This window comes from Hippichthys cyanospilos, chromosome 18 (genome assembly GCF_059441005.1).
Source record: "Hippichthys cyanospilos isolate Australia breed blue-spotted pipefish chromosome 18, RoL_Hcya_1.0, whole genome shotgun sequence".
NCBI classification, from domain to species: domain Eukaryota; kingdom Metazoa; phylum Chordata; class Actinopteri; order Syngnathiformes; family Syngnathidae; genus Hippichthys; species Hippichthys cyanospilos.
Genome location: NC_142386.1, coordinates 4,029,449 through 4,041,983, shown reverse-complemented (window position 1 = coordinate 4,041,983; position 12,535 = coordinate 4,029,449). Strand labels below are relative to the sequence as shown.

Genomic DNA, 12,535 nt, shown 5'->3' with positions numbered 1-12,535 from the left:
TTTTAAAAAACGAATGAATTTATTTAGTCATAATTTAAAATATGCTACATTTTCTGAAAGAATACAAGCAAGAGAAGCGGACATGTTCCAAATTATTTAAATACATTCCAGTTTTACAAGGCTGCGATATAAACGGTAAAATGCCGTTGATACTGCGCAATAACAGAAATTTCTAAGGAACATTTCATCAAGACGAACAGTAAAAAGTTTTAACTAGCATGTAAACAGTGTTTAACAATCACACACACGTTACAAAGAATATTAATAAAATCTAATCTACTATTTAAACCCTGAAAACAAAAGTATTTATTTGATGCCCATTTGATTGTTGGTTGACAGCTCTTCAGGATCCTTCACTTTAAATCCAAACTTGACACGGCGGCTTTTAATGCCTGTGCGTACTCTGTCAAGAAAAAAAATGCTGCTATAAGAGAGATTTTGTTGATTTCACATAAAATTAAGAGAGAAGTGATGGAACCTTTGGGGTTGTTGTGGAAGATGCAGTTGTTGGCGCAAGTCTTGGGGTGCGACTCCCAGAAGGAGGACGCGCAGCAGCACAGCGGCGGGAGGTCCAACTCCTTGTTGGTCATTCGCTCCCTCACCTGAGATCGCAGTGCATCGATGTACCTGGAAATATTGAAATATAAAACAAAAAGCAGCCAATATTGACCTAGGTTACCTCATTCTTGTCAACAAACAGTTCAAGTTAAGTCAAAGTGATGATTGTCACATGCATGGAGTAGAAACAGGTTTCTCCGTACAAATAAATTCTTACTTTGCCGTCCAAACGAATTCCATGAAAATACGTACTTAGTTAAGACAAAGAGCATTCTTATTTTATTATGACTTTCATTCTCGAAAGTAAATATTTTTTGTCAATTGAGTTGCACAGGGTTACTTAGCATTTCATTGATTAACTTTAAAAGTGCAGATTTTGCATCCTCACTACCTGGTCATGGTCATCCTTTTCTCGGTCTGTTTCTTCTTCTCCAGTTGGGCCGCTCTCTGCTCTTCCTCCAGCTTGAGGTGCTCCAAAACGAGCATCTCTCGCTCCTCAAGACGCTTCTGGATGCTCTCGAGCTGCCGCGTGCGCGCCAGCTGCCTCTCCTCTTCATGCCTAGCTTTTTCCTTTTCCGCTTTGATCCTTTAAGTTGGCGAGAATTAAGACTTTTTTTTTTGTTTGCAACGTGGTTGTTTTTATACCCGTTTTTTTTGGTCACCTCGAACATAATTACACCTTAATTATTTCAACCAAACTGCATTATCTTTGGCTTGCCACGCCGCCCTCCCTTCTAAATGCTAGCAAACCTCCCGTTAAAAATATCAAATTTCATTCTTGAGTCTTACAAAAATGTGCTAGCTTAACGCAGAGAGTCAACAAAGCTCTCATCTATATTGCAATCATAAAACACAGGCACAACACACATAGACAGAATATATTAAGGTCTAAACTAAAACTAAATATTTAGCCCCGTGAGTGTGTTAAGAGCAGTCACAATAATAAACCTAACAAAAGCGGCCTTGCGTCGTCACCTGGCCGTCTTCTTCAGGTGCTTCCTGTGTTGCTTGTTTTCTTTCACGCGCTGCCGCTCAATGCTCATGAAGTGGCGGCGATGCATCAGGAACTGCAACTGCCGCTGGAACAAAATTGTGCTATTCAATGTTTTGTTTTTAATGACTTGCTAGGAAGAATACCTGTCTTCTCAACTCCTCTTGGTCGCGCATCTGCCATAGCACCTCGGTGGCTCTCGGACCAGACGTGGACACGTCCCACCCACGTGTACTTGTCTGAAACAAGCAAACATAAGATTAGAATCGGAGTGTGAGGTTTTGGTTCGTTTTTTTTTTTTTAAACTGTGACTTAAGTATTAAAAACGAGACGCTCCAAAAACTTCAGGTGGGCATTCGACTTAGGACTTGCTAAAACGAGTACTTCCTGAAAAGGCGGGAAAAGGGAATAAACAGCACAGTCTCTTTGCCTGACCTGATTGGAATTATTTAAAGAAAAGTGAAGTTCAAGGATTATATTTAATACTCCGTCTTGAGGTAAAGAGGAACAAAAATGAGTCATTTTGTTGTCGTGAAATTACCGCTGGACACGTTAATATTAAAGACACACACCAAAACGGGTTTGGGACTGCTTTCCGGGGGTCCACAAAGGGCCCTTCTGTATTCATCTTCCTCTCCATCGTCATCTCCTTCAGTGTCCTCCTCTTCCCCTTCCCTCAGGACGTCACATTCGGACTTCTGTTGAGGACAATGTCCATTTGATACCTCACATAATTGGCTTTAAAAGGAAGAATTGAAGGCGCAGTGAGGACATGTAAAACTCACACGTCTAGTGAGTGAGATCCTCCAGTTATCCACAGAAGGCTCTGACGTCTTGGTGGACTTGCATGCAGCCAGTTTTAATCGGACCTGCCTGGTGCTGTCACGGTGCTAGAAAACCATCAAAAAAGCATGAGGGACATCAGTAAATGTAATGAGACTCCACAAATGACTTGCTTCTTTCACGTTTCTTTGTGATGCCGCCACAGAAGTACTTGGTCTAATCATTTTGGGTGTGCCCCAGGGCTCTGTTCAAAGACTCTTAATCGTGTTTATCATTTTTGATTGCAGTTTTTTCTCAAATAAAACATTCTACAGCTCAAATTCAACGCTATCAAATCGCTTTTCCGTGCATTTTCAGAACGTAACTGCAAAAGAAACAATTTCCTTTGACATGGCCTTTAATTTTATATTCCCGTAGTGAAATTAATGCAAATGTCATTAAGTCGATAAGGTGCTTTAAATAACTTGTTTAGGACACAGAATTGATTATTTAATTATATAGCAAACATACAGTCATGACATATTCTAACAGAGTATAAAGGCTTAAATAGTTGGCAAATTATGACAATTGACTCTGCTGCTAACACACATTTCTGTATTAAATGATTTTTTTTTTCTCCTTTGTCCACATGAAAGGTTTTGTCATCCTTGACAGCACACTATCAGTTCTTATTTATTATTTTTCGGCACTGCTGGTAATTTCCTTTTTAATACTGTGTAAATGGACAGGATACACACAGATTCCTCTTACTGTACCTCATTCATGTCCGTCGTCCCTGGCACACGATGTTGTTTCGGGATTCCCCTGCTCCCCTGCAAAAAAAAAAATCGAAAAAATTCAGCATTCAAGAGATTTGCTGTCTTATGCATAATAACACGACACAATGAAATTCTTATCCTGCTCACTTACTCATTTCATTTACTTACAGTCGAAATTAATGTCACTACAGAATTTTACCGCTGATTGTGCTTCTTGCTTTCTCCTGTTAATTATCGCCACACGATGGCGCACTTCCGCCAGAAATCTTCGCGCAGTTTCTTCATTCTCCCTCTGCTTCACCGCCTGGAGCTCGTCAGTATATGAGGCCAAATCCTAAGGGGGGGATAAAGAGTTATTGCATCATTTTAACTTGTTATTATGATTCATGGAATATTGAGAATAAAAAAAGGCAGTATGGCGAAGTGACAGTTGCACTCGAAGACAAGCACTTGAGACACTCACACACGGATGCTCGTCCAATTCGTGGCCGTCCTCCACCCAAGCTCCCACAGCCACAACCTCCTGGTTTCTCGCGGCCAAGACTTTGCTGGATCGGTGCTCTTTCCCATGTTTCTTGGGTACATTCTCCCGGATCTTTTTCGCAGCCGTCGCACGGTTAGCAAACATGGTTGCTAAGAGGTCGTCAACGCCCGTTTGGGAAAGAAACGAGTTTAACGTTGAAGTAGTTTCAGGTAATTCTTCTATCAAAGTTTGACGTTTAGGTTAGTCATTGAGAAATGCCGCAAATATGCATTTATTTATTGTGTGTTTCTGTCAAAGCGACGCCAAAGAGATTTGAGTTTCGCTCGCTTACCTTGTTTTGGTTGTCTAACAGTTCGACGATCCAATGCTGCCCCCTAAAGCACTGGAGCGGCAATTCATGTTTCGCACACAATTTTAGGTCACGTTTTGCTTTATGACGGCAAGAACGTCACACAAACCTGTTGATTACTCTTTTTATTATTTAAAAAATAGGACAATATTTTAGCACAAAAATTTTCAGATGTAAAGATTACTCTGAGGATCTCTAGTACTCCCAATCTTGCGGAGGGCGTCTGAGCTTGGACTGGGATCCAACTGAGGGGGAGAAAGAAAGCAACAGATTCTAGAGGATTTTACATAAATGACACAATAAAACAATGTGTGTATGTAGATTAGTGGTTCTACAACGTTTTACAGATTGTGTTATTAATTTTCTAGTAGGCTTTGTCAAATTTTGTTTACCAGGAAAAATTTTGCAAAATTTATACATGGAGGTGTAGAAGCACAAACAACCTTTATGGACTGTCCAAGTTTAGCGAGCGCTGGTTTGTAAGCCTCCATGCTGACAGAATCAGCACCGATGACATCACTGAAGCACTGGTAGACTACGGCGGAGATGCGGTGGACTTGGCAGTGGTTCAAAACTAATCAAAAGCCAGTAAGACGGAACATAAAAACATAATCCCAACCAGCATCAATATGAGAATGGACAGTTGTTTAATGGCAATACCTGCAGCTGGAAGTCCAGTGATTATGTTAGGTTGCTCCAGGTCTGGGCACACTGGCGACCCGCTGAAGGCAGCGGTGTGGAGGGAGCGCAGGAAGGGCGCTGATCTGCCACAAAGGTAGTCGGCGCACTTGTAGTCAGCCACGGAGCAGTCTGATAGGACCGTAACCTGCAAGTCTATGTTCTGCAGGCAATCAAACACCTGCAAGGAAAAAAACAAACAAAAAACAAAAACAAATCTGGATTTTCCATGCTGTGATAATGAGGCACTCTTACATTGCCATACAAGGACTATAAATACCCTTTCTGCCCACTGGAACTGCTGATCTTCTGCAATGTAGCACGACAACTGGCAGATTAGGACCTAGAGAAGGAAAAACTCAAACCATTATTCTATTATTATTATTATCATTGAGGCAGATTACTACACAACCAGAAAAACTAGGTGTTTAATAAAGGAAAAAGCCATATGAAACCCTTTTTTCACAAGCTTCAATGTTCATGCCAAAGCAGCAGGTGGCGCTATGGCCCAGAAAGATGAGGCCAATTAGAAACATGCTGACTTGAACACTTGAACACTATATTTATTTTTTAACTCACAGATGGTTCATCTCTGTGTCTGTAGAAATTGCATGCAGACTGCTCGCTGCTTCCCGCCCGGTTCCTTTCGTTCCACGCGGAAGCATGTCCCAATTCATCCCACTTTTCCGAGGGGAGAACATACACAGACAGAAACCCTGCCGGAGATGAGATATCAGTATTCTTCTTTGCGTTGTTTGCGCATCGTGTGCTTACTGGATGCATTGTGTCCCACAGCGAGAATAAAATGAGAGCAGGGCAGCTTGTCCCCCACTCTCAGGGTATCAACCACTTCGGGACACCAATTGAGATGAACCTCCCTGATGAATAGATAGAACAATTTTTCAAATGACCGTACAAAAATATCAAAACGAAACATACGCTACAAGTGCCCTATCTTCAAAGGGAAATAATTGACTTTGAATGCGGGGTGAGCTCAGATTGCCATTTGCTGTGACTTGGACGCTAGACTGGCTGAAGCTCCAGGATGAATGGGCCACTTTCAAATAGCAACTAAAACACTATGACGAAACCCTGCTCCCGGAACTACTATTCAGTTAGTTCGCAAGGTAAGCAAAAGGTGCATTACGTTTTGTACAATGCATAAAATGACGTTAGCTTCTGATGAGGCACTGATTGCTGGGTATATTTTGGATATTGTAATTTATTTCGACAAAAGTGTGTCACAAATACGGTATTGAGACACCAAATGTTTAAAATTGTGGGGGGGATATGCTTATATGACTTCCTGTTTTATCAGTGTTTGTTAAAATTACCAATTGGTTCTGCTTAATCATACCAGTCTCTCCCCTCGCCGGTTAAGTTAGCTAACCTCATGTTTACCTCTTTTCCTCGAGTTCTCTACGGATTTGGGCGTCTTCTTCGTCTTCGTCGAGCTCTTCTTCGTCGTCCTCCTCCACAGCCCGGGAGTAAACAGATAGAACCTCGCCAAAAAACGTTGCCATTATCCAGCAAGCGTCCCGTTAAACAAGGCAAAGATGACTGTTTTAGCAAAAGTGACGTACCGGAAGTACTTCCGGTTCTCTTCCTCAAATAACGAACCTTTCAAAATAAGTCGGCTTCTTAATCGTCATTTCAATAGAAATATCTAATTTTATTTTTCCGATACCGCTTTAACGGCGATGTATGAGTTATCCAAAGTATTCATTCGTCAATCCTACTCACTATCAACAACATTCTGCTGAAAGCAATTAATTCTGAAAAATAAAAATAAAGTACAACCATTTCTTACATAGAAAATGTGTATTTGTAGTCAATTTAAAACAGTTTGACTAGTGTGTATCTTTATTTGAAAAACAAAAATACAATAACAGGAATTAATTTTTCACAAAAATTATGCATTAAGAGAAATATAAAAGAAAAGAAATAAACTGTCAATGGGTAAAATAAATGTCCAGTCCCATTCCAGCTCAGTTCCAGCATCTGAACCTAAGGGCATGCGTCTGGAAAAGTGTCATTGTCCAGTTGGCTGGATAGCATGTGTGAGCTCAAAGCGGTCTTGGCATGTTGGTCACCTCCTCCAGACACTCGTTGTACGCTTCCTGATAATCTTCGTGAGGTTTGATCATGATCGCGCAGGTGGGCCTCTTGGAACCGGCGGATGCACCCAAGTCCTGCAGAGACGGCCACGGATTAGATGAGGGATGCTTTGGTGAATGAGAACTTCCAATTCGGGATTGTGAGGAGCGACTCACCACTTTGGAGGGGATGTAAGCATATGGCAGGTTTTTGTCCTCGCACATGATTGGCAGGTGGCAGTAGACGTCGATGGGCAGCGTGTCGCCAGCTAACAACACGATGCTACAAAAGAGACGAAAGTATATGAATCACATGATTGATGAGTGGTACCGTAATTAAAAAATGATCATCTTACAAAGGATTATTTTGTCATCAGATACTGAACATTATTTGAAATAAGTGGCAAAAGAACCTCTATCTTCTAATCCAAATATAAAACACAATTTTCCCCAAAAAATTAAGGCTAAAAGTATGGGTGCGTCCTATAAACAGTAAATTACAGATTAGATGTCTTTTTTTTCCTTTTTGTAGTGGCCCTGGTTGTCATGGGATGCGGAACAGAGGGAGCAGCATTCCGTGACTTCCATATGAAGACGTGATGCACGAATACATTTCTTTAGCATATTTAGTAACACTTAGCGACAACAATGACTCACCCTTTCTCACCCTTCCCAATGAACTTCTGAACTTCTTTCACTCCTCTGCGGATATTTTTCAATTTGGATGCTGACAAGACAAATATCACACAATTAGGAAATAAGGAAGCCTAAAATAGCATTCACTTAGCTAAAAATAAATAATACTAATATGCATTATCCAAGAAAACCGCAGTGTTCAATGCATTGAAGCTACAGGAAGGTAACAGGAATAGAATTAAAAGAACATTTCAGGTTGCATGGTGAACTTTACCCTTTTTGACGCATTTGTAGAGCTTTTTGCTGAGCTTCCTGGTGGCTAGCGGCTGCGCGATGCCGTTCAAGTTGGCGATCAACTCCTGGTAACTCCTTTCAGATTTCTCGTGACCGCCGGCTGCTGGGGCTTCCTCGGAGGCCTCCGCCTTTTCTTTCTTCACCTTTGTCATATCTGATGGCCCGAATCAACAACGATCGTTTCTATTTTAATAAATGTGTCGGTTTTACTGAATACCGAGACTGGCTAACTGTATGGAGGACGGTAAAAACACACGTGCTTGGACTTCCTCGTCTGGACTGGGGGTGGACGAAGAGCACAACAGCGCCACCACCGGATAGGAGAGTACCAGTACCATGGCAACAATAGATAACGGCAAAAAAAAGTTGGATCCCTAAAAGTGAAAATAAATTGGTTAAAAAAAACAACAACAATAAATTAAAGCAGGGATGTCAGACATACGGCCCACGTGCCGGTTTTGACCAGTAAACGGTTTTTATCGAGCCGCGACATGATTTTGTAAAATATAAAAATGAGCTAAAATATTACTTTTTTAAATATATGAACAACTTGAAATACTTTATGATTAACAGTACTGTTAATGTTTTATGATTAATAGTGATTTTGTGCTTGTACTATTTTGAACAGTATACTACACACACATTTAATTTTTATGATTGAAATGTGTTCATTTTCTTGTAAATATACATTCAGTATTTTTACTGTAATGTGAGAAAGGACAGTCACAATCACTGAAGCACTTTTAAATCTCTTAGTGAAGGCACAAGCATGTATACATACATTACGATACGTACAAACTTTTACATACATTTTATGCTTTACATACATTTCAAATGAGTTGGAAAAAAAAATCCCTGTACCAGTTAACGTTTAAATAATGAAATAGAATGTTTCGATAAAGCCTGTCAGTTGAGCTTAGCAATGCGAAGGCCGTGGGAGAATCAGGGTAAATAATCATATTCGTTGGTGTCCATCTGATAGATGTTGTCCACGGCTGCAGTTTGGTGGTGGAGGTCCAGAGATGACGGCACGGAGCTGAAGAGCACCAAAGGGACGGCTGGATGCTGACGATGACTGCAAGACGTATTCAGCAATGGCGAATGAGTAGATGCCGAGAAAGTGAAGTAGGACTGAGCCCATCAGTTAAAGTATCGATAAAATCCATGATAAAGTCAATATCCATATTATGTCAATACCAAAGAGTCAGTATTGATCATTTTCATGTATTTATTCATTTTGGTTTTCATCAATCCTGCACGCAATTCCTTGATAGAGATTTTAGGTTTCATGTTTACGTTTTATGTTTTCAATTTCCATATCCACTTCCCCATATTTGTTTCTTTGCTTATTTTTACTTATTTATTTATTTTGAAGTTGCGGTTTAAAGTCTGAAAAATACAGTGAATATAATTCATTCTGTGCCGGACCGACTGGAATTCAAGTTTGGTTTTATAGCAGAAGTAGTGCATGCGGAGTCCAAGATTTTTGCCCCCTAAAAAGTTTTGTTTTGCTGCAACCACATTTCTTCTCATGTATTACTTTTCTGAAGCGATGCTTCTGAAAGCAACAAAGCTAGAAAGAAGCATGAGAAAAGGTTAAGCGTCCTTTTTTTGACAGAATCCGTGGAGTGGTTTGCGCTTTTTGCCCTCTCTGTGTTTGCTCGAGTTGTTATTTATGACATGACTCATATTTGCTGGTTTGATGCGTCATGAATATATATGCCGCTTTCAGGAAGAGATGTAACATTTCTCAAACATTCTTACGAGTACATTCGAATGATAGTGAGTCAAAAGCAGACTTGTGGTGAGCCACAATTTCAAACTTACATTTTGGTGAGTCGTCGCCGTCTTGTACCTGCAGTCAAATAGGAAAAAAAAGTTTAAATCATGGTTTGAAGCATGATTTTTGCTCATGTTTTATTTCATTAGTCATTGCCTCATTTCATTTAAAAGTTTTAAAATTAAAGTCATGGAATAAAGTAAGAATTTTATTGGAATATAGTCAGATATTTTCCAGAATATAAAATCGGAAGCTTAAAAAAAAAGAGTATAATCAATTTTTTTACATGAATCATACTTTTACGAGTTGAAAAGTCAAAATTCTACAAAAGCAAACTTTCGTCGTCCAAGAAAAAGAGAAATTTTGAAGATTAAAGCTTTAACTTGGGGTACAAGCTATCACATATTTTCATCATACAAAATAGTTGTTTTAAGGGAAAAATGTTATACCTGTACAGTTTCAAGATAAAATATTTCTGCTAAAACAAAGAAAGATGATTAAACAGGACTTCTCTATTTCTAAAGGACCTACCAATGATTCCAATGATGACAGCAGCAAAAACGATCAGCCCAAAGAAGACTCCCATCAAAATCATTGACCATGGAACGTCTTGCTTCTACATTGAAAGGACAAAATATCATGATTTCCTTACAGAAATTGTTGAAAAACATTCAATAAAATATATAGTATGAAGTTTTTTTCCCCCCGGATTTTCAACCCCCATATTAGGGGGGTGGACTTATATCCGCATAATCTAAAACAGACCAATTATTTCCAATGTGTTTTGAATAACATTAACTTGAATATGAAATAAGTAGTATCATGTCATTTACAAGGCTTAAAATGATACATTTTTGACGCATTATGAAAAGGAAAAGACGGCTTGATTTGTCTCCTTCCGCCCTTCCTTAAAAACTTCCAAAAAAACTCCTTGAAATGAATACCTATGCCCTCGAGGCTCTACCCCCTCCATGAATAAGTGTCTGACCTGGTATTTGGTTTTGACGTCGATTAAGGAGGAGGAAGTTTGGAGGCCTTCTGTAGAGGTCATCTGAGCTGAAAAAAAGGAAGTGAAAGTTGGACCATTTTAGGTCAGCTTTTCATTTCTATTTTGATATACAAATATTACATCTTCATAAACGTGTTCTAGAATTTCAGTGGAAGCTCATCCTGACCGAACACCGTGTTTATTTCTGCAAAAGCGAAGCTGCAATTTTGTATGTCACACCTGGGTTACTGATGGAGGCAATTTTAGCCGTAGACACATCTGTCTTTAAAGTTGTGGCTTGAGGAGCTGAAACAGAAACAAATCTTTATATAGAAAGTTTTATAAATGTATTACACCAGCAGCAAACTGAGAAACAGATTTTCCGCAGTTGTCCTAAACAGACAGATTTTTTATTTTTTATGTTTACAGTTTTTTAATGGTAACAACATCAGTATGTAAAAGTAGTCGATTATCGATCAAATTTTATACATTTTTACAGGAACAAAGCTTATTATATAATATTATTTTTATTATGATTATATTTGTGGTATCCCAGCAGTCTTGGGGAAGGATGCGGGGGGCACCCTGAACTGGTTGCCAGCCAATCGCAAGACACACAGAGACGACACCCATTCACACACCCAATCCCACCTAAGGACAATCTAGAGCAGGGGTGTCAAACATACGGCCCGCGGGCCGATTCTGGCCCGCAACCGGGTTTAATCTGGCCGCTGATGATTTTGCAAAGTATAAAAAAGGGGTGAATTTTTTCAATAACTTAAAATGTTTTATAATATTTTTTTTGATTAATAGTGACATTTGATTATTTTTGATTGTATTAAAAAAAAATACAACATTTGAAGTTGTTATCTTTAAGCGATATAAATATATAACCATGATTTTATTGGTCCGTATCACTTGGGAATCGATTTTCCTTCATGCAAGCTTAACCCCTGGGCGGACGCACTAACCACTCTACCACCATCTAGGATTGAGTGCTATTTTTATGGCTTCTTTTTAAATGTATTAACACAACAGGTTCACATTTGTCAGGACACGTTTTAGAGAGTCGATGGAATGACTTTCTCACCATCCTTTATGATGAGCTTGATGGACTGTTTCTGGTCATTGAAGGGACCTAAGACCTGAACCCTGCAGCCGTACTCTCCGGCGTCCTCCTTCTTCACGTCCAGGATGGTTAACGAAACGTCTCCGTCCTTTAGCCGACCCAGCAGTTTGTATTTTTCATTTTCTTGCGTCACACTGAGCCCGTCGGTTTCAACGATCTTGTTACTGCAGCCCGAGTTTGACAAAGCTCCTCGGCTCCAGCAGGCCCACAAAGGTCCGTGTGTGACGATGTTATACGTACACGTCAGGGTGACGTTCTCACCGACGATGCTCACCACGGACGATGGTCCGGACTCACAGACTAAAAGCACAAAAGGTACAAATAAATCTTAACTTAAATACATCTAGTACTCACCTATTCGCTGTTTTAGTAGTCAGTAAGCATTGCTTTGGTGGCACGTGAGGGTAAATTAAAACAGTCACTATGTAGTTAATTTCCGTGAGAAACTATCAATACTGACGGACTGGGACAAATTAGACAATATTGTTAATATTGTATTTTTTTTTCCCAGTCTTTTTTTTTTTCCCATTTGGTCCTCGGAAAAAAAAAGTTTGTAAAAAGTATTTACAAAAAAGCCTTTGCCCACAACTTAGAGATGCATGATTGTAGTTGATCATCAATTTTGCATGAGGTGGCAAATATTGGCCGATCACGATCAAGTCTGTGTAAAATCTAATTATAATTTAGTTTATCTAGATTAGTGCTTCTATTTGTTTATGTAAAAAAAACAAAAACATCTGTAAATAATAATTGTGGTAAAAGCAAAATACCTGTAAGGAGGCAACACAGGAGGAGCGTGCTGAAGCGTGACCTCATCTTCATGCGATAGTGGCGACAATCATCACCACCATCTCCATTTAGACCAAGACGAGTGTGCTGATGTGAAGTCTTGATGGGTGTGTTGATTTTTTTTTTTTTTTTTTTAAATTGTGGAACTTTATTTGAGAATCAGCATGTGCACACATGACTTCAATTCTGTGGCTCAATAGGTTTCCTGTGGAACAAAGGCCC

The 12,535-nt window shown here is 39.6% G+C and overlaps 4 protein-coding genes across 5 annotated transcripts; all 4 read right to left on the bottom strand.

Moving 5' to 3' along the window:
- Positions 1-6: 6 nt before the first annotated feature.
- Positions 7-3,926, bottom strand: ccdc15 (coiled-coil domain containing 15). The gene is made up of 11 exons (XM_088441153.1): positions 3,906-3,926; positions 3,554-3,723; positions 3,290-3,424; positions 3,088-3,144; positions 2,335-2,439; positions 2,122-2,247; positions 1,696-1,788; positions 1,534-1,637; positions 950-1,144; positions 479-627; positions 7-403 (listed from the first exon to the last, which is right to left on the bottom strand). Exons 2-11 carry the CDS (start codon positions 3,716-3,718, stop codon positions 354-356), a joined length of 1,179 nt encoding a protein of 392 aa, XP_088297279.1. The 5' UTR covers positions 3,719-3,723; positions 3,906-3,926; the 3' UTR covers positions 7-353.
- A 109-nt stretch (positions 3,927-4,035) lies between these two features.
- Positions 4,036-6,197, bottom strand: psmg1 (proteasome (prosome, macropain) assembly chaperone 1). Its single transcript, XM_088440668.1, has 7 exons — positions 6,003-6,197; positions 5,376-5,479; positions 5,181-5,317; positions 4,882-4,944; positions 4,584-4,782; positions 4,367-4,497; positions 4,036-4,168 (listed from the first exon to the last, which is right to left on the bottom strand). Exons 1-7 carry the CDS (start codon positions 6,122-6,124, stop codon positions 4,091-4,093), a joined length of 834 nt encoding a protein of 277 aa, XP_088296794.1. The 5' UTR covers positions 6,125-6,197; the 3' UTR covers positions 4,036-4,090.
- A 55-nt stretch (positions 6,198-6,252) lies between these two features.
- nhp2 (NHP2 ribonucleoprotein homolog (yeast)) lies at positions 6,253-7,916 on the bottom strand. Its single transcript, XM_088440684.1, has 4 exons — positions 7,608-7,916; positions 7,355-7,424; positions 6,875-6,980; positions 6,253-6,793 (listed from the first exon to the last, which is right to left on the bottom strand). Exons 1-4 carry the CDS (start codon positions 7,777-7,779, stop codon positions 6,668-6,670), a joined length of 474 nt encoding a protein of 157 aa, XP_088296810.1. The 5' UTR covers positions 7,780-7,916; the 3' UTR covers positions 6,253-6,667.
- Positions 7,917-8,449: 533 nt separating this feature from the next.
- LOC148408539 (hepatitis A virus cellular receptor 2 homolog) lies at positions 8,450-12,505 on the bottom strand. Of its 2 annotated transcripts, XM_088440675.1 has the most exons (7): positions 12,295-12,503; positions 11,486-11,824; positions 10,636-10,701; positions 10,396-10,463; positions 9,939-10,023; positions 9,455-9,482; positions 8,450-8,702 (listed from the first exon to the last, which is right to left on the bottom strand). In XM_088440675.1, the coding sequence occupies exons 1-7, from the start codon at positions 12,344-12,346 to the stop codon at positions 8,570-8,572; spliced, it is 771 nt and encodes a 256-aa protein (XP_088296801.1). In that variant the 5' UTR covers positions 12,347-12,503; the 3' UTR covers positions 8,450-8,569. The 2 variants fall into 2 exon arrangements, with proteins under 2 accessions (XP_088296801.1, XP_088296802.1); XM_088440676.1 differs by lacking the exon at positions 10,636-10,701 and having other exon boundaries at positions 10,396-10,458; positions 12,295-12,505.
- Between the last annotated feature and the right edge of the window lie 30 nt (positions 12,506-12,535).